This window comes from Melanotaenia boesemani, chromosome 2, assembly GCF_017639745.1.
Source record: "Melanotaenia boesemani isolate fMelBoe1 chromosome 2, fMelBoe1.pri, whole genome shotgun sequence".
In the NCBI taxonomy this organism is placed as follows: domain Eukaryota; kingdom Metazoa; phylum Chordata; class Actinopteri; order Atheriniformes; family Melanotaeniidae; genus Melanotaenia; species Melanotaenia boesemani.
In genome coordinates this window covers 32,983,981-33,005,490 of record NC_055683.1, presented here as the reverse complement: position 1 = coordinate 33,005,490, position 21,510 = coordinate 32,983,981, and the positions used below count along the sequence as shown (strand labels likewise).

General features: G+C 40.3%; 2 protein-coding genes across 9 annotated transcripts; both read left to right on the top strand.

Annotated features, from left to right (window-relative positions):
* Window positions 1-7,991, top strand: slc4a1a (solute carrier family 4 member 1a (Diego blood group)). Its single transcript, XM_041972582.1, has 21 exons — window positions 1-168; window positions 1,357-1,432; window positions 1,582-1,637; window positions 2,166-2,278; window positions 2,365-2,411; window positions 2,510-2,675; window positions 2,781-2,916; window positions 3,016-3,085; window positions 3,164-3,206; window positions 3,292-3,476; window positions 3,604-3,811; window positions 3,921-4,124; window positions 4,211-4,359; window positions 4,456-4,650; window positions 4,758-5,003; window positions 5,092-5,181; window positions 5,912-6,078; window positions 6,174-6,415; window positions 6,513-6,682; window positions 6,888-7,061; window positions 7,144-7,991. Exons 2-21 carry the CDS (start codon window positions 1,406-1,408, stop codon window positions 7,198-7,200), a joined length of 2,745 nt encoding a protein of 914 aa, XP_041828516.1. The 5' UTR covers window positions 1-168; window positions 1,357-1,405; the 3' UTR covers window positions 7,201-7,991.
* A 1,067-nt stretch (window positions 7,992-9,058) lies between these two features.
* On the top strand, window positions 9,059-20,522 carry ubtf (upstream binding transcription factor). 8 transcript variants are annotated; one of them, XM_042011488.1, is made up of 21 exons: window positions 9,059-9,724; window positions 12,016-12,074; window positions 12,240-12,412; window positions 13,170-13,253; window positions 13,345-13,500; window positions 13,587-13,651; window positions 13,765-13,891; window positions 13,984-14,094; window positions 14,194-14,327; window positions 14,428-14,569; window positions 14,659-14,700; window positions 14,793-14,903; window positions 15,110-15,265; window positions 15,375-15,521; window positions 15,678-15,788; window positions 15,874-15,962; window positions 16,068-16,257; window positions 16,341-16,388; window positions 16,483-16,536; window positions 17,802-17,924; window positions 18,010-20,522. In XM_042011488.1, the coding sequence occupies exons 2-21, from the start codon at window positions 12,038-12,040 to the stop codon at window positions 18,127-18,129; spliced, it is 2,220 nt and encodes a 739-aa protein (XP_041867422.1). In that variant the 5' UTR covers window positions 9,059-9,724; window positions 12,016-12,037; the 3' UTR covers window positions 18,130-20,522. The 8 variants fall into 8 exon arrangements, with proteins under 8 accessions (XP_041867422.1, XP_041867431.1, XP_041867437.1 ...); XM_042011497.1 differs by lacking the exon at window positions 9,059-9,724 and adding an exon at window positions 10,193-10,373; XM_042011503.1 differs by lacking the exon at window positions 9,059-9,724 and adding an exon at window positions 10,697-10,735.
* Window positions 20,523-21,510: the final 988 nt, after the last annotated feature.

Below are 21,510 nucleotides of genomic sequence, written 5' to 3'. Positions count from 1 at the left end.
GACGTTGTTTGGTGTGGGTGTTCCCGCTTCTCTGAGGCTTGCACTGTAGTAATTTTTTTTTTTTTTTTGTTGGTCCTGGCTCATTTTGTCATCGGGCTTGTCGAGGCTGACAGCGCAGTGATCGTCCTGTGTCCACTGCTAGAGACCAGGTGGAATACCTGCATGCAGGTAAGGGTGTGGCCTCTTTCGGCCAATGGTTAGACACTTTTTGGGTACTAGTGAACCAGAAGGTAGAGATCAAACAAGATGGAAATCTATATGTACTTATATAGGAGTGATTGCCAGAAATTCAGTGTAAATTATCATGAATTTAAGTTATGTTTAAGTAAAGGAATTCTAACTTTTAGAAACAAATGTGCCCCATACTCTGTAACCATGGATCAAGCTTTTTTTCTGTCTTTTTTTACTCTGATGATATGAGAAAGTAGATTTATTGTAGATGGGATGTAAAAACCCGTTAAGCCAGTAAGGACTTTTACATTTTGCTGCATTTTTTAAAAAAATGTCACCAAATTCCTCTTGATATGTGTAAAAATATCTGCTTAATGTCAGTTCTACAGCTGACGAAGTAAGTCCTAAATGAAAGATAATTTTCTCACATGTATTGACCATATCAGTAGATTTCTTTGTTTTAAAATAATAATTCCTTCTTATATCAAATAGGCACCGAGTCAGTGTATGTAGAGAATTCCTGTTTTCAGAGGCTCATTACAAAAAACTACCTAGCCTTCTCATATATCTGAGAAATGTAAAACCAAATAGCTTTTTTTTTTTAAATTGAAGATCAATGTAAGATTGTTGTTAATTTTGTATTATTTGATGTTACAGTAGCTTTAGAAGCTGCATATTTCAAATTTTACTGTGCTGCTTCTGAGTGGGATAGATGTATCTGGCTGAAGGGTGTAACCACAAGATAAGAAACTCTGTAGGCTCCTATTGAAACTGTATCGTTTCTCAAATTGTCAACGGCCGATTGATTATCTGCCCTGAGCTGCAGCTCTGCAGAAAAACTCAAAATGCAGCTTGTGATGGTGGACTATTGTGTCTTTATCAAAGTTGCCTGAAAAAGGCTGAAAATAGGTCTAGTTGAGAGCTGGTTGGTGAATGAGTAACTTTTCCCTCAACAGTAAAAACACCCTAACAGTTTGCATACAGAACAGAGGCGCTTTACTTGTGATGGTTAAGAATTTTTGGCAAATCCGGTGTTTAGGATGATTCAGCTGCATCCATCTACATGAAATATTTGTCAGAATTAGCAGGTTTGATTGGTTCCCAGGTTTTTATACATCTCATTAATTTTTATATTATTATTATTATTTATCTTCTGAGTGTTGATTAACCCATTTTCTGTTTTAGGGAATGCATAAAAGTAACTGAAAGTTGAAGGACAGACTATTCAGCATCCATGGAGAACAATTTCAGTTTTGAGGAGGTTGGTCTACTTTTATCATCTGACAGTTTTTTTGTCTGCAGCAGCAGCAGCTCCAAACATCTTCTCTGATGTATTAAAAAATAGGTATTTCCCCTTATGATTTTCTTCCAACAGCTTCCATTAATTCTCTCATTTTCCCTCTGATGTAGGGCAGTGAGATGTCATATGAAGACAATGATGCAGCCTTCCCCTCTCCAGTGAGACTGTAAGTTCCTCACCGAAGCCTCTCTGTTCCCCACTGTGATGTTTATGCTCAATTTCTGCACTCTGTTTCTGATAAGATAATGGGTGTCTTATATGGAGCATGACCAGTGTGCTATTCCAGCAAAAACCTTTAATTCCATTCAAGAAGGAGGGTTCAAGCTGCTTTTAGTAATTTCAAAATTGTGCAACAGTAGCATATTAATTCAAAGCACAGGAGGAAAAGACTCGAATACACAACATGATGTTAGTAGGATAGTCAATGTTAGATGCATCCAACTGCACTGAAAACTGCACCACAGTCTGTGGTTAGTCTGCAGTATCTGAAATCAGACTTGACAGTCTTTTAGTCCAAGTAACGATAAGGTTGAAGCTGAGAAATATGAGGGTGTAGTGCTGCCATCTTGTGGCTGTGCAAAGAACAGCATGAGAAAATATTTTCAAGTTTACAGAATTGCACATGCGCTGAAAAATGTTGCCAGTCATACCATCCTTTGCCTTAATTAACATTTCTGTATTTCCAAACCACCAGGGCTTCACCAGGCCTGAGTGGGAGCTTTGATCCTGAACAGAGGGAAGAGGAGGAGGAAGAGGAAGAGAATGAACTTCATCCAGAAGCCGTTGTCGTTCCCATTGATTCAGATGGTATATTCTTCTGAAAATAAGTGGAGAATTTTAGTATTATGTCCTAATATAATGGCAAAAATCACTTATCTGGCTCTTTATTTTAGCTTTTCTGAATCTGAACACCAATGCCACCACAAGAGGGGATGCTCAAGTTAGTCTCTCCTTTCAAATAACGTGTTCAAGATCAATATAATGAACTCTTGCATGCTGGATTGGAAATATTTAACTTATCCCTCTGCATTACCACAGGCCTATGTAGAGCTGAATGAACTCCAGGGCAACATCTGGCAGGAGACCAGCCGATGGGTGGGCTATGAAGAGAACTTGGAACTTGCCACAGGAAAGTGGGGACATTCTCATGTGTCTTATCTCACCTTTAAGAGCTTACTCCAAGTCCGCAAAACCCTGAGCACAGGTGACATTAAAACCTTAAATGAAATAGAAATAAGCACACATGTGGATAAGATCAGTTAGAAAGACAAAGTTTAAAACCATGGTAAACTGAAGCCTCCATCCTCAGGTGCGCTCATCTTTGACATGAATGCTGGCAGTCTGTCTGCTGTGGCTGAGAAAATTGCCGATGAGCTGTTGAGCAAAGATGAGATCCGGGCTTCTGATCGAGAGGGCCTGCTGAGAGCTCTGCTGTTGAGACGCAGGTTACACATATGCATGTTTCTCTGTTTCTTCTGCAAGGAGATAAACTCTCAGACATGTTCACCGAATGCACTCTTTCATTATTTTATTTGTCCTTTCAGTCAGTCTACGGGACCTGTGGTCACCCCCTCTGGAGACATTCACATGCAGACTTTTTCTGTTGCAAAGAAGGTACACACTTTGAGGATTTATATTCATTACTATCCTTTGGGATGTTTGTATGTTAATATAACCTGTTTTCCTTTGCAGAGAGAGAGCTCTGATAACGTGGAGGCCTCAGTTGTCCTCACAGGTAAATTATTCTGATGCAGGTTTATGCCACTTTCTTCAATTTGTTTCTAGTGCAGATATTTTCAAAGTGTTTTTTTTTTCCATAGGTGTCCTCGACCTTCTGCAGAAACCAGTGATGGCCTTTGTCAGACTGGTCGACTCTGTGGTGATGGAGTCCGTTTTGCAGTCTTCTGTCCCTATTCGCTTCGTCTTTATGTTGGTGGGCCCCACAACAACTGAAATGAACTACAGTGAATGTGGACGTGCTATGGGTGCTCTGATGGCTGACTGGGTAAGTAAGGGAAAGTGGAAATGGAACAACAGCAACTTCAGTAATGAGACAACACATTCCCCTCTAGTTTATTTGGTGCAGGTAAATAAAGTTTTTGGTTTTTGGGGGGCGTGGGGGTGTTTGTCAGGTGTTCTGTCTGGAAGCTTACTTGGCCCAAACTGACAAAGATCTGTACACCGCCATTGCCGACTTCATGGACTGCAGCATTGTGATTCCTCCCACTGAGATCCAAGATCAGGTGATGCTGGAGCCAATAGTTGCTTTCCAGCATAAGATGCTGCGTGACAGGTACCGTCCTACTGACACCCGACTTGCCTTTGGAGAAAGGGCCAGAGGTTAGAATCCACAGCAAGCTGCAATGGTGCACACTAACATTTTAAAAACAGAACTGAGGGAGAGTTAATTTAATGTTTTAAAGTCGGTTTAATTTGTTTTCCTGTTTAGCTATGGCCGCTCCAGAGGAGCCGAAGGAGGACCCTTTGGCCCGTACAGGCTATCCGTTTGGTGGAATGGTGAAGGACATTAAGCGCAGATATCGCCACTATATCAGCGACTTTACAGATGCTCTGAACCCTCAGGTCATATCCGCCATCATCTTCATCTACTTCGCTGCCCTCTCCCCAGCCATCACTTTTGGAGGGCTTCTAGGTAAAGGACAGTCCAGGACACGATGATGACTTTTCTCATCAACGACTGCTAAAGTTAATAATAATTCTTTCTGATTCTGACCCCAGCTGACAAAACTGACAAAATGATGGGTGTGTCAGAGCTGATGGTCTCCACCTGCGTCCAGGGTGTCATCTTCTGTTTATTCGCTGCCCAGCCTGTTCTTGTCATCGGCTTCTCTGGACCTCTGCTCCTGTTTGAGGAAGCATTTTTTGCTGTGTGTACAAATTGAAAGAAGTTAAAACTCCTTCAAAAAGTCTTTAGAGGACTAATTTTTTTTTAAATTCCTTTCACTTTGTTCATCTCATATTAGTTCTGCAAGTCCCAGGACATGGAGTACATCGTGGGCCGTACCTGGGTGGGTATGTGGCTGGTAGTGATTGCGGTTGTCATCGTGGCGGTGGAAGGCAGCTTCCTGGTCCGGTACATTTCCCGCTTCACTCAAGAAATCTTTTCCATCCTCATCTCGCTCATCTTCATCTACGAGACCTTTGCAAAACTCATAAAGGTTCTCTCATGTTGTTCTTACATCTAATCCACATCTGAGACTTCATTTCACTTTAATATCACCTGCTCTTGTCTCGTTTGTTTCATTTTCTGCTTTTTCCTCTTCAGATCTTCCAAACCCACCCTCTGATCCTGAATTATGACCATCTCAACGACACAGTGGACAATCCTTTCCACCCACTCGTCGTGGAGCACACTGAGTTACATTCAGATGGCAACGTCACCATTAAGGAGCTGGAGATTGAAAGGCCATACCCCAACACTGCCCTCCTGTCCATGTGCCTCATGTTTGGCTGCTTTTTCATTGCATACTCCCTCAGAGGTTTCAAGACTGGCCACTACTTTCCTGGCTGGGTAAGATTTTTTTTTCTAACTCTAAAGTATTGTATTTGAAAAATCTTTTAAAGTGAGGTGATGTTTACTAGTTGCTCCATCTCTCTAGATTCGTCGCCTGATTGGAGATTTTGGCGTCCCTATTGCTATTTTCTTTATGATTGCTGTGGACATCTGCATTGAAGATGCTTACACCCAGGTAAATGCTGAAAAAATGGACAAATTGCAGATTATACTGTGTGCACTTAAGATTTTGCATATGCATGAGATCCACTGGGATGACAATTTCAATCTGTTCCTAAACATTACCTGAGAACAAATAATTTGTTGGAGTGGGAAACATTCATGACAGTTGTCAATCATAGCAGCGCAGCTTAGGCTTGAAAAGTTATTTCTTAACAAAGTAGAAATCAGTATAAATCCTCAAGCACACTGAGTTTGTTCTGCAGCTACAGGATCTAGACACCTTGCAGTCCCTGAGTTGACAAAGAGAGCTTAGCTCCCAGAGCTACACTGTAAATAAATATAATGGAGTCAAACGTGAGGCCATCCAGATGAAACTGGTTCATGCAAAGTGAAAATGACCCTTAATCTACAACAGAGTGGCTGAAAGAGAAAACACTCAAGGTGTTGCAGTAGCTCAAAGTCCAGACTTCAACCTCACTAATGCTCCAGGACAGTATGAGAGCTGTGCACGAGCAAAGGTGATCACAAAGAGCAGGCCAAAGCTCCTCCCCAATGATGCATCAAACAGATAATGTTTAGTTTAATGAATATTACTATTGATTACTGTATTATTACTATGATTACTATTTTGACTGATTCTCTCTCTCTCTACCCAAAACATGCTCAGAAAGTGAAGCAGTACAACTTAAAGCTCTATCTTTACTGATGTTTTTCTGAATGAATATCACCCCCTCCCCTTGTAGAAACTGGTTGTGCCAAAAGGTGTTGAAGTGACCAACCCCAGAGCCAGAGGCTGGTTCATCAACCCCTTGGGAGAAAAGAAGGATTTCCCTGTCTGGATGATGGGAGCTTGCTGCATACCTGCCCTGCTTGTTTTTATCCTCATTTTCATGGAGTCCCAGATTACTACGTGAGTTACTCTATAAATGATGGCATCACTGTTGTTTGCAACCCGTGTGAACAACATTTTTCAGGTGCTTTTTTCTGTTCTTTCTCGGATTCAAGATTGATTGTGAGCAAACCTGAGAGGAAGATGGTGAAAGGATCTGGTTTCCATTTTGATCTGCTCCTACTGGTCACCATGGGAGGCATATCCTCCATCTTTGGGGTGCCTTGGCTGAGTGCTGCTACAGTGCGATCAGTCACCCATGCCAATGCTCTCACTGTCATGACCAAGGGCCCCAAACCAGAGATAGAGAAGGTGGTTGAGCAGAGGATCAGTGGCACAATCGTGGCCGCCCTCGTTGGTATGTGCTGCTGTCTATAATGCTGATGCAGTCAGAGCAGATTTAGCATAAATTTCCATTTTTTCCTCTTTCTTACGATGTCTTCTCTGACTTTCAGGTGCTTCGATTTTCATGGAACCCATTCTGAAGATGATTCCTATGACAGCCTTGTTTGGCATCTTCCTCTATATGGGTATCACCTCTCTGAGTGGAGTCCAGATGTGGGACAGGATGCGTCTGCTTATCACTCCAAAGAAATACCATCCTTCTGATGCCTATGCCACCAGGGTAACTATCCTTCTCAAATTCTGTTTAATGTGTTGGTGGCAAAAAGTCTTGTTTTTCATCTCTTTATCTGTATGCAATCACTTTGCTCTTCTTTGTAGCTGCTTCATGGTGTTTATCACAATATAAACTTTATTTTTTTGTTCCTTTTTTTTGCATTTTAATGTCAGTCAGCTCCTAACTCTCTCCTGTGTGGTCATCTGTGTAGGTGCAGACCCTGCGGATGCATCTTTTTACTGTCATCCAGCTTGTGTGTCTGGCTGTCCTGTGGGTGGTGAAGATGAGCCCCTTCTCTTTGGCTCTGCCTTTTATTCTCATTCTCACCGTTCCTCTGCGCATCCTCATGACCGGACGGCTTTTCACTCCCCTAGAGATGAAATGCGTAAGTACCTGTCTGCATCTGATTCTCTCATCCCATCCCTCACACATAACTTTGCTGTTTCATGTCTCGGTTTCTCTTACAGCTGGATGCAGACGATGCCAAAGTGAAATTCGACGACGAGGAGGATGGACTGGCGTAAGAAGTTTAAAAAAGTGAAGTCATTAGTTTTGTATTTTCAAACTGTTCTGTTATTTATCTTTTAAGGAAATTACTTGATACATACACACAATATTCCAGCATCTAATTTTTGTGTTTTTACTGGTATCTGCTCTTTATCTTCTTAGATTAAAAGATAGTATTCTGATTTAAGAGCAACATAAAAAAAACAGAGGTATTTATTTTCCCCAAAGATTTGAGTTAAATCCATTTGTTATGTGTTTTTTCTTTGAATAATCAAATATTGAGTGACTTTTAAGTGACTATAGTGCAGTGACATTTGAAATCTGCCTGTGGTATTTTCTAAATTCACCTTAACTTAATCAAATTTAAATCAATATTATTAATCTTGAACAAATAATGAAATTTGCTGAACTGTCAGAGGTGCTATAAAACCAAAGCTTTTTGTCTATTCTTTTTCTCAAATGAATTTTAGGGTGGGTTTCTCGAGTTTGCTTCATTTAATCTTTTGTTTGGGATATGTTTACAGGATAGTTTTTGTTTAGTTGCTCTGTTTGTATAAAACAAGATGTGAAATTCATTTAGAACTGAGTGTAATTGCTTTAGGATTATAAAATGTAATGAGCAGTAATAGGAAGTCATTGGTGAGATACTATTGAGCTGATTGTTGCACCGATGACATCAGGGAAACATTTCTTTGTAAATGTCTTAAAATGCTCTTCTTTTTTTTTTTTGCCTATCACATTTGTTCGCTTAAAACACTGTACATGCTTTGAATTTCCCTTTATTAAAAATCATTTTAAAAAACAACCTTTAAAACGCTTAGTTTTCTTTAGTTTAACTAGGAGCAACACTGATCAAATTTAAGGCATCTCCTTCTTTTTAAACTTTGAATAAAAGGAATGGGAGTTTACTTGAATGATGTCTGCCTTCTAGCGGCATGCTGCATTCAGGAACATCACTGAAACTCCAGCTTCTTAAATTCAAACTCAACGACTCTCTCAAGCCTCATTACAAGAAAATTGAACAGAACATTTTCCTTCTTGTAGTGGGAATAAATTTGCTCACTATTTTTATGCATTATTTTATTGAATAATTTGGGAACTTTATTTACTTATTAATGTTTTACACACATCTTTAATACAATTAAATACATACAGATAGACATGAACAATATTACCACAAAAGTTAAACCATTTCAAAACCAGATTCATTTTATTATCTATATTACCAGCTTTGTTTATTCCAGCAGTATCTATATTTTTCTTAAAGTACTGGTTCATAATACCGCTTTAAATCTCTTAAACTGTAAAAGAAAATATTACATTACTTATTATAAGTTGAATTCTTGCTTTAAACGCATATTAAATACTGACAGTGGAAAAAATATTTTGACTAATGCAATCAGGATCTACTACAGACCCAGCTTCAATCCTAATGTCAGATGTTCAAGATCCATTTGCAACAAACTAACAACAAAATGCAATTTTAATTTTTATTTTCCACCACTAAATGACTGGTAACATGGGATGAGAAAAACTTAGACAAACATCATTACATGAGTGACATTTAAAATAAAAAAAACAGAATTATCATCTCGATAAGTAACTGATATAATCAACATATAATTAAATGATTTGTTGGTAAACCACAATAAAGTTGCAAATTATGTCTAAATGCACTCATAATTGCATAATTTTACAATCTATCTCTAAGAAATGCTGCCAGTAGCTTTTTAACCCCAAACGTAAAACAGAATTCCTCTTACCATAAAATATTATATAGTCCAAGTTTCTGAAAGCTGTTCTCAATCTGTGCACCTTTGTAGTGGGTTACTTTTCCCACAGCAAGTGAACACAGCATAGTTTAACAAGGCCGAGTGCCTGAAAGTCATTTGTTTTCCTGAATCGGGCTGACTGGATTGGATGGTCGGGGGTTCCGCCCACAAACACACAAGGTGGAGTTGAAAAGAAAAAAACATGCTGGGCCAAAATGAAGCTGTCAAACAACCGCCTACAATTCAGTAAAAGACTCTTAGAGCAGTGGGAAACGGCGTAGACGCTCCTATAACGGTGCCTCTATGATAAAGGGGAAACTCTGGCAATGATTGGATAAAATTAAAAACTTCTCAATAAATCACATTTAATGTTGAATATATTTGATTAAGCTGGATAGTTGCACTAAATTGGACAACCAATGGCGCAACTTATTTTATAACTTTTCCTGATAAAATATTCGGGCTGCAAACTTCGGTTGAATAAGTGACATGGTCGGCCTCGGGGAAGAAAAAAACAATCGTCTTCGTTTGTGTTCATAAACAAGGTTGTGACATCGGAAAAATGTGGTTGTGTCGGCGTAGCGAAATGGTTGGATGGAGAGAGAAGAGCTGCTGCGCGTTGAGTGGAGGGAGACGGCGAGTGAGATGGAGGCGGGGGGAAGGACCATCTCTGCGGGGACTGGAGCCCAGGACCGACGGCGCAGTGCTGGCTATCGTTCAACCCTCCCTTTCTTCCTCCACAGCGACACCGAAGCTCACGTCGAGACAGGTAAGCCAACACAACGGTCACTCGGTTTTAACACAAAACAGCAAGAGCGCGCGGAAACAAACCACAAAAATTGTCAAAAGTAGGAAAATATAGCTTTAACGTTTGCTTTCGACACGCTCCTCGTGCACTAGTTTCTCTGTAGTCGCAAAACAAACCGACCGCTGTGGAAGGGTAGAGACGAGGTCGGCCATACCCGAATTTCTAGTGTCAAACAGCGAGGGAGAATCTGAACGCAAGTTCCAGAGATATTTGTGATATTTGTTTAAAATTACACCCATCGACTATATTGAGCACAGTCTTTTAATTATATGTCAGCTATTTGCGGTCTAACAGCGTTTGCGTGGGGGAATGAACGGTGGTTTCCGCGCCGAGAACCTCCATGCGGCTGTTGGCGGAACAACTAGCCGCCTCTCTCGCTCAGCCATCAGGGATCTCGGTTTAATATCTCACCGTGCAGAGACTCGCCCTCCCTCTCCCCCTCTTTCTCTCACTGACTAGCCCAGAACCACCGACGACCGAGATCGGAGAACCCGCCTTCTCGTCCTCGCTTATGCGATTTTTGGATCGAGGAAGGGGAGTCTGCAACGCCCTGGCTGTAGCTTTAAGCTCCGTTTTCAGTGTTTGCAGTGCGCCATTGGACCTTGTCACGGTAGGTTTCCTTATAGAGCAGGGCTGAAGCATGGCGGACCCGGAGCTGTTTGTCGCGCCAGAGAAGCTGCTCAGCCTCGGACGTTAACATGTTTCCTCTCAGCTTTACCCGACAGTGAAGAGACTGTTTACCGCCGTTATTTGTAGCCGAAATTGTAAATAGGTATCATTAAGATTAACCCACGGAAACGGTTGTTAGAATGTTATAATTTTTCACCGAGAAACATTTTATTTTTTCCTGCGCCTCCGCAAGTCCTTACAACCCTTTTTTAAACGACAGTTTACTTATCCTGGGCGACATTAAGAGCCACAAATTTTTTATTTCCTCCGCGATATTTGTGATTTAAGTAAAACAGCGAAATAATAAGTGTTAATTGTTATAATTTATGTGTAGTAAACAGCAGGTAATTTGATCCCGTATAACAGAAATTTATTTTAAAAGCATTAATCTTGCTAGCATTTTATATAAAAATATACCGTTTTAAAAAGTGTAACTATAAATAACTCAAATTTGAGCTGCTTTTAGCGTGCTTAGTTGTCCTTGGTTGTGCAGTGCTTCGGCACCCAATTTGTAAAGATCCATATATTGTCATTTTGGCTGAATTTAATAGATTCGATGTTCCGAGAAGTCTAAATTTGGGTTATGGCGTTTCTGAGTTCACACAAATGTCGATATTTGTAGTTTTAGTGAAGCTAGCTCAGACAGTTGAGCTGGAGCCATCAAGGACAAGATGAACAACGAGCATCCGCCATCATTGGAGCGCAGCTCGGCTACGCCTCGCTGAAGAATGCTCTGGCTTTTGCTCCAAAATTCAACCATGTAACGCTAAGCCCACAAATAAGGCGGTCTTAAAATACTCTAAAAGCACATTTATTAACTTCGAACTATTATTTTGTCGTTTTCCTCGCTCCTGTCTTGGTAAACAGAGGAGACGATTATAGGTTTTCATGGCGGAGCTAGATCCGCGTCCAACGGTGATGAGGCGCCTCTGTCGAGTGTGGCGCATTTGGCTGCAGTGCTTCCAAGCTACCATTCCTGCCTCTCGGAGACCGAAAGCAGATCCCCCGTCCGTGGTCAGCTGGTTGCCTACAGCTGCCTGTCCGTCCACGTCCATTCGCTTCCTCCTTCCGTAGATCCTCCCCAACCTCCGCTCCGACTGAAAATCCTCCATTACCGAGCAGACCGAGCGAGAAAATGGTCGCTCCTGTATGTCCACGATACTTTCGTTGTGGAATAAGGACAGTACTAATTCGCCAAATTCCGGTTTGCAAAATTTGCTCGACCGAGACTCCTGTTGTCGCAGCTAGTTGTGCTAGTTGAAGCCCTCCGCAGTGTTATTTGAGATTTGAAGCCGTCACAAGCAATAGCCTATGTCTCACCATGTAGCGTAAACGTTTTAGGGGCGGTGTAATGAACATAAACCATTATGTCGAGGCAGATTTGAATTCATCAGGATCAAATCACTTATTTCACTCCCAGTCTTGTAAACAACAAAGATATAAATAATGTTAACTGGTTTTAATTTAAAAAAGATAAACTTGTGATTTTATAATGTATAGGTAAATGACACATTTAAATTTAATTTGAATTGATTTAAAGGTAAATTATTAAGATTTATTCGATTTTTGCTTCTTTTATTTAGATCAAACACTGTGTACTCACAAATGAATGGAGAAATGGAGGCAGCGACCCAAGACCAAGGTGAGATTTGACAGCAGATTTGTTATATTTCAGAACATAAATGACTTAAAGTTAATGCAATTGTATGATGTGAGTAATTTTACACCTGTACAGGGACACTTTTTACAAAGCAGATGGTCAAAAAACTTGATTTGTTAAATTTTATTTGTGTGTTGCTTTTTTCAGTATGGGTGCAGGAGGACCTCCTAAAACTGTTGGAGGCCATGAAAGTGGCCCTGCCTCAGAAAGACCTGACTAAATACAAGACGTCAGAGTCCCACCTTGACTGGCAGAAGGTGGCCTTCAACTCTTACACCGCAGAGATGTGTAAGCAGAAGTGGCAGGAAGTTTCTAAAGAGGTGAGACATGGACTGACTTTTTTAGTTGATAGTTATTCCACTACATGAACTTGTTCCAGGATCCAGGGTGTTTAGGGAGTGTTTTCCTTGACAACCAAATTACCACCCCATGAACCAAATGCTAAACGGACTCCCAGGGAAGAAATTTCACCCCCCAAACAACAACCAAGATAGGGAGGTAGTACTTGGAGATTTGTACTACTTTGAGATTGAGCATCCCAGTGTTTTGTTTCTACCCTTAGTCTCCAAAATAAATGGAAAAACATGTTAACTAGGTACTACAGCAGGAATGTTCCCATTTGTAAACACATCATTCAAACTTGAGACGCATGAGGCAGCTAGAAGTGATGACACACATCAGGAAATAAGTTTATCTCTTAGGTGGAGAAGGAAACGTTTGCCAGCAAAAGGGGTGTGCTACCTTAACTGTCTTTACCTGAGCGATCACAGTTTATTGTCCTTTATTGCTGATGAGCGTAATATGCCACATAAAGGGAAAATATTAAAATCTCAGCAATCATTTAAGCACATACTCGAGGTCGGCCTATATGCTGCTTTTGCAGCTTGATCTGAGCAGAGGGTCTCTTGTTCGTTGATATGCAGGTTAAGTGGTGTGTATAGTCCACCTACTTGATGTGCTATAGCTTGCATTGGCATTTAAACGCACTCAGCACTGATCAGCACTGGTTTCCATAACTAAGATGTCAGTTATCTAGTTCTTTACTGAGTTTACGCATTTTGTTTTTCTGCCAAACAGATCCGTAAATTCAGAACTCTCACAGAGCTGATATTTGATGCTCAGGACTACATAAAGAATCCTTATAAAGGAAAGAAAATTAAGGTAGGTTGGAGTTGATGTTTCACATAATTACAGCTAGCTGTGTGAGTGGAGCTTTAGGGTCAAATCTTTGTACCTTTTTTTCCATCAACAGAAGCATCCAGATTTCCCCAAGAAGCCTTTGACTCCATATTTCCGTTTCTTCATGGAAAAGAGGGCCAAATACGCCAAGTTGCATCCTGAAATGAGCAACCTAGATCTTACGAAAATCCTCTCCAAGAAGTACAGGGAGCTGCCTGACAAAAAGAAGGTCAGCCAGAAAAATGACCTAAGATTGCTCGATTTTACTTGTTGATGCAGTTTGAAACATTCTTTTTTTTCTTTACACGACAACAGAAAAAATATGTTGATGATTTCCTACGAGATAAGGAATCATTTGTGCAAAGCATGATGAAATTCAGGTGAGATTACTTCAAAAATAATTTATTTAATAAATGATTGGCAGTGCTGATCATGTTAAGCCCACCTGCTGATGAAAATTGTGCCTCAATGTTGGTTTTTAATGTGCTAACAGGGAAGAACATCCAGACCTTATGGAGAGCATGACCAAGAAAGCTTCAAATGTCCCTGAGAAGCCGAAAACGCCCCAACAGCTGTGGTACAACCATGAAAAGAAGGCCTTCCTTAAGACACATCCAGATGTAAGCCTGGGGATTTCTAACATACAGAATCAGGCCTCTTAAAGTGTAATTGTGTTATTCCACAGATATTAACATTCTTTATTTGGTACCAGGCGACAACCAAAGACATCAAAGACAGTCTTGGCAAACAGTGGACACAGCTGTCTGACAAAAAGAGGCTCAAATGGATCTCAAAGTCCCTGGAACAGCAGAAACTGTATGAGGTGAGAGTTGCTGTCACAATATGCCACAGTGACGACAAATGCAGTGTCTGCACCCGCCTTTTTAATCATCTAGTAACTCTGTGTTTCTAATATTTGCAGGGAACAATGCGAGAATACATTCAGCAGCACCCAGAGTTAAACATGACACAGGAAAGTATTGTCAAGTCCACTCTGACCAAGGCGGAGCGGCACCTGAAGGACAAGTCTGACGGTCGGCCCGACAAGCCTCCTCCGTGAGTTGCTGCTTCTAATACTCCGCAGCGCATCTGAAATGGATGATTTAAAGGCTGCAGCTATAATTTGGACATAATGTGGATATGTGGACGCTTTCAGAAACGGTTACTCGATGTTCTGCGCGGAGCTGATGTCGAGCATGAAGGACGTTCCCAGCACAGAGCGTATGGTGATGTGCAGCCAACGGTGGAAGCTGCTGAAACAGGGCGAGAAGGACGCCTACCAGAAACGCTGCGAGCAGGTGCGTTCAGTCCTCCCATCATTCGCTTGAAAACACCTGCTGTCCTCTAGTTTCTGTTGGTTTTATTCCTGCACTTCTATATTTTTCAGAGGAAGAAGGAATATGAGATTGAGATGAACAGATTCCTTAGTGTAAGTCCTAATTTTGGTTCATTTTTATTTGTCTTTAGTGCTTTACTTAAAGCATTTAATACATATTTTTCTTTACTGTGCGGCATTTATAGACTTTACCAGAGCAGGAGCAACAGCGGATCTTGGGTGAGGAGAAGGTTGGTTTTAAGAAGGGCAGTGGATCCAGCAGTCCAGCCTCAAAAAAGAAAAACTCTAAAGCAAAGGTAATTTTTTTTAAACATTTTCAGCTTGGAGATAATATAATTTTGTTAAAAAAAAGAGGCTTACTTTAAGCAGAGTATTTATTGCTATCATCAGGTTCCATCTTCCATATTATCTTGTATTAGCAAAGAAATACGTCTTCATCATATGTATTATTTTAAATCCAGATATTATAGTACATTTACCCTCTTCCATCTGCTATCTGTAGGTTAACCCAGAGAAACCCAAAAGGCCCATTTCCGCCATGTTCATATTCTCTGAGGAGAAGCGTCCCAAACTGCAGCAGGAGCGGCCGGACCTTTCTGACAGCGAGCTGACGAGACTCCTGGCACGCAAGTGGAACGAGCTGCCAGATAAAAAGAAGGTCTTGCATCTATCCAAAATCGGCTTAAAACATACTTACATGTACGAGCTGGGATTGCATTTTTTTAAAAAGTCATATTTCTGCTGGGCTGGCTCTTTCTGTGATGCAGGAAAAGTATAAACGTTTAGAAGGGGTCCTGAAAGCAGAGTCGGAGAAGAAGGAGAAAGAGGATCGAAGTCGTCTACCGGATTCGCCCAAGAATGCTCAGGAAATCTGGCAGCAGAGTGTTATAGGAGACTACCTGGCCAGATTTAAGGCATGTTTTACTACATTGTAAAATATCACATTGCATTTTCTGTGAAAAGTATTATATCACTTATATATAAGAGGAGCTCTGAAAATGAATATAAACATGAATAAATCTGCATTTTACTGTTTTCTAACAATGAACTACTGTACCTGTACTATGCAGAATGACCGGCCGAAGGCACAGAAAGCAATGGAAACAGCCTGGAGCACCATGGAGAAAAAGGAGAAGATTATGTGGATCAAAAAGGCAGCAGAGGACCAGAAAAGATATGAGGTCAGAGGCAACGTTTGTTTGATCTACAGCGTCTGTGTGTACAGGACCGGTGAGAGCTAACTGCTGACTTATCTCTCTTCCACAGAGAGATCTGTGTGAGATGCGCTCTCCAGCTGCTGCCATTGCCTCAGGGAAGAAGATGAAGTTTGAGGGTGAACCCAAGAAACCACCATCGTAAGTTTGCAACGTCCAACTCATCCATTTAAAATGGGCCCGATTAAGCTTGTGAAACCCTGATGGATTTTATTAATTTTTTATTACCTGGGTTTGATCTACTAGAAACGGATATCAAAAGTTCTCTCAGGAGATGCTGTCCAATGGAGAGCTGAATCACCTCCCAATGAAGGAGAGGATGACTGAGATTGGCAGCCGATGGCAGAGGTTGCCATTAAAGGAGAAGGAGCGCTATAAGAAGATTGCGGAGGAGAAGCAAAGACAGTACAAAGTCCTGCTGGAGCAGTGGCTTGCTGTAAGAAGTGGGTGGGAGGTCCAGATATTTATAACACCTTAAGAAAAGCTTATTCTTAACATGATGTTTTTTTCTGTCCACAGAGCTTGTCTTCACAAGAAAGAAACACTTATAAAGAATATAATTCACAAGTAAGGTTTTATTCTCCCTCAGCTTCAGTGTATTTCCTTCTTTTTAGTATATTTCCTTGTTTTCATGTTGAAGTTATATTCTTTCATTTTACAGAAAAGAAGAAACCCAGCGAAACCAGGAGGCCCCAAGGCAAAGGCCAAGAAATCTGTGAGTTCTGGCGCTCTGCTGTGCTGCTGTGTGTGAATAGGAACATCATGATTATAGTTTTTATTGTCAGAGAAATAATCAAGATTTTACTATTGTTACATTTATTATGTGTCACTTTCACAACACTGTAAATGTTCACATGAACACTCCTTATAAGTCTAAAAATGTTATTTTTATTTTTTGATGCCAACGTAAAGAAATAAATAGCAACAAAGAAAAATAACCAAATAGTCCAATTCCAACAAAAAATAGATACTACACAATAACAGATGTTAAACAAAGGTGAAACGCTACAGGCTTCTGAAGGCTATTGCACACAGACAACAAAAAAAAAAGACCTCAAGCCAAGTTGATTATATTTTAACAAAGAAACAAAGAGTCAAAATATTTTTTCCCCACTATTCAGTAAGCCCAAACTCAGTCATACACCTTTAGAATTAGAATGTAGGCAAATATTACTCTCCCAATGGCTACAAGGCAAGAAGTAAAGTACACCTAGACAGATCAGCTGTCCCTCGCAGGGCTCAGAAACTCCTAGAATGACGTAGATTCAGCTGGTTCAGCTGTGCATGTTGCCGAGACGACTGTCGAGCAGGAGAAATCTTCCATCTGCTCCTCACTGGAGCAAGATGCTTCCATCTTCACCTGCCTGAGAGAATTTTGAAACCTCTCATAGTTTTGTCTGATTTTCAGCTGGTTGACGTGATTTTCCGACGCGTACACTCTGTTGGAAAGCTGTGTGTGCGCACATGTTTGTGTGCTCACTGCCGTGGACACAGAGCAGCTATGACATGCCATCACATAAACAAGATAAATAGCATCAGATTGTTTACTTTTTGATAAAAGAACGAAGTGTAAACCTGCTCCAGAGGAAATTTTACTTGAAATGACCATATAGGATTTATTTTGAACTATGCAAGTGTGTGGTAACATCCCTTCCTGCTTTGGAACGTGGCGGCGCCCGCAGGCCCAGCGTTAGTTGCTAATGTGAGCGGTAAAACTCTGCAAAATACTTTACAGGTGAATGTAATCGACATTGGTTAGATTTGACATCTCGGCAAGAGAAGCTGATTTTGAATGGAGGCAACACAGTCGTGTGTTTATATGATCTGCCAATACGGTTGGGACAATCCTTAGTGGACAGTGATGATAATGAAGAGTCTTTATGATTGATTCATTCATTGTGAAATCAGCTAACCAAGACGTCCCTACGTGTGAAGCACACTGCATATACAGTCATGTCATTAAAACGCGTGTCCTTACAGGACACGGAGGAGGAAGAGGACGACGACGATGATGATGACGATGACGACGAGCAGAAGGCTTCCTCAGAGGCAGACTCTTCCAGTGAGGAAGACGATGAAGATGACGATGATGACGACGTGAGTGTCATCTGTCTTTGGTTTGCAGTGATGGTGAAGCACGAATGAGAATTGTGTTGATTTTTTTTTTCCTTCTTTTTTTTTAAAGAAGGAGGGTGATGATGACGACGACGATGAAGACGACGATGAGGCAGAAGACAAAGAGAACAAATCGGAGGACAGCAGCAGCGAGTCAAACTCCGGAGGGTCGTCAGACTCTGATTCGGACTGAAACGCCATCGCAAGACGAACTGAGCAGCGCTGAGCTGAGCCAAGAGTCCAGGGAGCTCTGCCACTGTGCCAACCCTGCTCTCTTCCTACCACCAGAGGGCGCCCCTGCATTGCTTCATCCATCTCATACACAAATTTAGTTGCTGAACCCAAGGAGAAAACCTGCCCCCCTCCAAAAACAACAACAAAAAAAAATATAATAATAATCTAATTTCCTCCTGGGTGTCAAAGGTTTGCCCACTAATAATATGCCAAAAACAACATCCCACTGGTTTGGTGATGTCAAACATTTCTGCTCTGGAATTTTTGATCTTCATTTGCAGGTTTAATGGTTTCAGATTAGTTTTAACATGTAGGGAAATTATACATCTCCTGGTGTTTTCTGATTATTAGTTGAAGACAGTTGGCGCGAGTTGTGAACAGGCTTTATGAGCCAAAGAGTAGTACGGTGGAGAGAGACGGGGGATATTTGTGCGGGGCACTGAAAAATTGCACTCTTCAGAATGTTTCCTTTTAATTTGTTTTTTTTTCCAGAATATTGATTCTTTTTCTGTATTCTCAAGCTATGATGTAGATTTTATGATTTGGTTCTTACAGAGGTGGTATTTTTTTCAGGAAAAAAAATAAGAGTCAAGCCATTATGAATGTCTTTTTGTTGCTGGAAATTTTCAGATTTTACTTACCCGTGTTCTCATTCACAGACGGTGTCTTTAAAGTGTTTATCTCCCATGGATTTGTCATGGTTTATTGTTTTACATGTGATTAAAGTGGATGTAAAAAGCCCTTTTGACGCCAATCTGTATACAATTCGGAGGTATACTGCACAGTTTATGGGGTATTTGCTGTAATTGTGAGTAAACCCGTTTGAGGTCAACGCAAAACTTGTTAAGTCACGTTACAAGGAATCATATCTAAACACAAGCTATTTTAAAATTTACAGTGTTCTGGGCTTTTCACTTAAACCTGTCATTTTCAAGTTATTCTGTAATCTGACTGGTATGAATTGTCAGTAAACATGTTGAAATTTATTCAGAATTTTCCTGATGTTTTTACGACCTATGAGAGCTTCCAGATACATAGTTAATTCACTTTTATATGGGAGTTTGATTCAAATAAATGTGCAAAGATTGTATCAAAAGCGGACTTACACCCACTCTTGTATTCAAAATGTGAAGGTTTTGTCGTCAACATCCTTCCTAAGCGCTGCAGAATCCATTGTCTTGCATCTGTTACTGGACTAACACGTCTCATTGTGTCCATCCATCAGTCTCGAACAATTCTGTTTGTCCCTGCTATTTCAGCCGTTTGTGATGAACCAGGACAGTTTGTCTTTTTTTTTTTTTTTTTTCTTGAAGTATTTTATTCGGTTTATTTGCTGGTGAGGTTTGTTTTAATTTTAAAGATCTGATCCATCTGGAATTGTGGATGTTGAACAAAATAGTTTCATCCTTTTTTAATTTTTTTTTTTTCCCCCCCCTCAAGTTTGTCTTGAAATTTTAATGGTTTTGGCTGTGATCCATATGGGTTTTGTCAAATACTTATCCCTCCTTAAAAATATAGGAAAAAAAAATGTGTGCACTTAATGTAAATCTGTTCCTCTGAGTTTGTGTGCATACATGCACACAACTGTGTATATATGAGGATGTGTGTGTGTGTGTTTTTGCTTTAATGTGTGCTGTTTGCTGTTATGTTGCATACCATGATGTGACTGCAGCGTGCATGTATGTGCCTATGAAGGGACATCAACAAACACCATGAATGTAGATGTTATTCAGTTATTTTTTTTTTCTCCAAAGGTCTTTGCTGTCATTACCTGAATATGTACTAATGACAAACCTTCCACAATTGATCTTTTGTGTTTCCAGATGGATTGATTACATGGCAACTGTTATTGATCTGTTAAAAATGGATGATTTAGACCATTAAGAATCTCATCAAAGACTGTAACAAAACCAGCGTGAACTATTTAAATAACTGGGGGAGGGAAAAGGAAGGTAGTTGCTTATATTGATGGATAAGAATTTGTAAAAGGGATTTGAAGAACCGACTTGCCAGAGGATTTGGGGTTTAAGAAAATGTAATTTTTTCTGTAAATACAGTTTTTGTATTGAGTGCTTATTGTTTTGTTAGTTCCTTCATTTTGCAAACCCTCATCTGTGATTTCTGAGGCCAGTGAGTCTTTGGCTCACTGGGGAAAATTCTCGGTTAAATTCACCTGTTTTACTTGTTTCTTCTCCTTAATGTTGGTTTATAGAGATATCTATGACAGCAAAGCTTTACAAGTTTGTACTGCTGATCATTTGACAGAATTTGATGTTTTATATAGCTGAGGGTGTTCTTATGTCCTTGTAGTTCAAGTATTTGGGCAAATAAAGAAGTGATCTTTAAGATAAATTGTCACTTGTCTGATTGTACAGAAAGTTGATCAGAAAAAGCCATTTTTCATAAATGTGATTCTACATGGGGACAGTTCACAAATAAAAAAATAGATTTCTTTTATTTAGTACAAAAAGTGTGCCCTTTGTGTGCATATATATAATTAAAGTTAGCTAAAATTCCTTAAGTTCTTGTTTGTTGCAGTTTTATGTGTGTTTTGGCTGCAAGGTTTTGAGAGCTGACATTGAGCGGTCAGACATGATCTGCTCTTTTGTTGTTTTTGTTTGTTGGATTTCTTAGCGCTATAAAATATAAAGGATATCACTTAAAATGTTTAAAACCCTCATCCTGGAGATAATTTCATGTTCTACCTACTTAACTTGAACAGGACTCACCAAACCTGTGCAAGCTTACCAAAGAGCCCAGTGTAAATTCAGAGCTGATTCTGGGCTCCAGTGATGCATACTTGCTAATTATCATCAACCAAGAAACCAGCTGTCACGCTGTAAGCCTGCAGCTTTTAGTATTAATCCAGTTTTGACAGTTTGGAATCCACCCCTTCCTCCTTCAAAAACACATTCGCTAAATACACATTTATAGATGCATAACGTTTTTCCCTGTTTGGTGTGGGGGGAAAAAAGGCAGGTCTCCACAAGCCTTGGTTTTAACCCCATCTAACACCTGCAAGATTAACTGATATGCTGGTTTCAACTGAAATGTGGCTTCCAAAACCAGCTTCCAAAACCTGACTGAAAGGATTAAATCAGAAGTATGGAGGGTGCTATAACCAATAGTTTGGCAATAATGTGCTCCTTTGCCAAAGTTCAGCTGTCTACACAAGCAACTTAATGACCACTTGCTGCACCTCAGTGCTGCTGATGATCTCAATGAACTAATCAGACTCAATAAACTGATTCTGGATAAGGACTGATGATGATGTTCATTTATTGATGTCTGAAAGGGAAGGTAAATGTTGAGTTTTCCAACTAAAGCGGAGGCAATGAAA

What these genes read in the sequence shown, in the direction of transcription:
- ubtf (XM_042011452.1), top strand. An exon ending in GGCAGCGACCCAAGACCAAG is followed by an intron (nt 12,075 to 12,239) that starts GTGAGATTTGAC and finishes TGCTTTTTTCAG; the next exon opens with TATGGGTGCAGGAGGACCTC. An exon ending in ATAAAGGAAAGAAAATTAAG is followed by an intron (nt 13,254 to 13,344) that starts GTAGGTTGGAGT and finishes TTCCATCAACAG; the next exon opens with AAGCATCCAGATTTCCCCAA.
- slc4a1a (XM_041972582.1), top strand. Translation starts at nt 1,406, where the DNA reads ATGGAGAACAATTTCAGTTTTGAGGAG. An exon ending in CTTTTTCTGTTGCAAAGAAG is followed by an intron (nt 3,086 to 3,163) that starts GTACACACTTTG and finishes TTTCCTTTGCAG; the next exon opens with AGAGAGAGCTCTGATAACGT. An exon ending in TTGAGGAAGCATTTTTTGCT is followed by an intron (nt 4,360 to 4,455) that starts GTGTGTACAAAT and finishes ATCTCATATTAG; the next exon opens with TTCTGCAAGTCCCAGGACAT.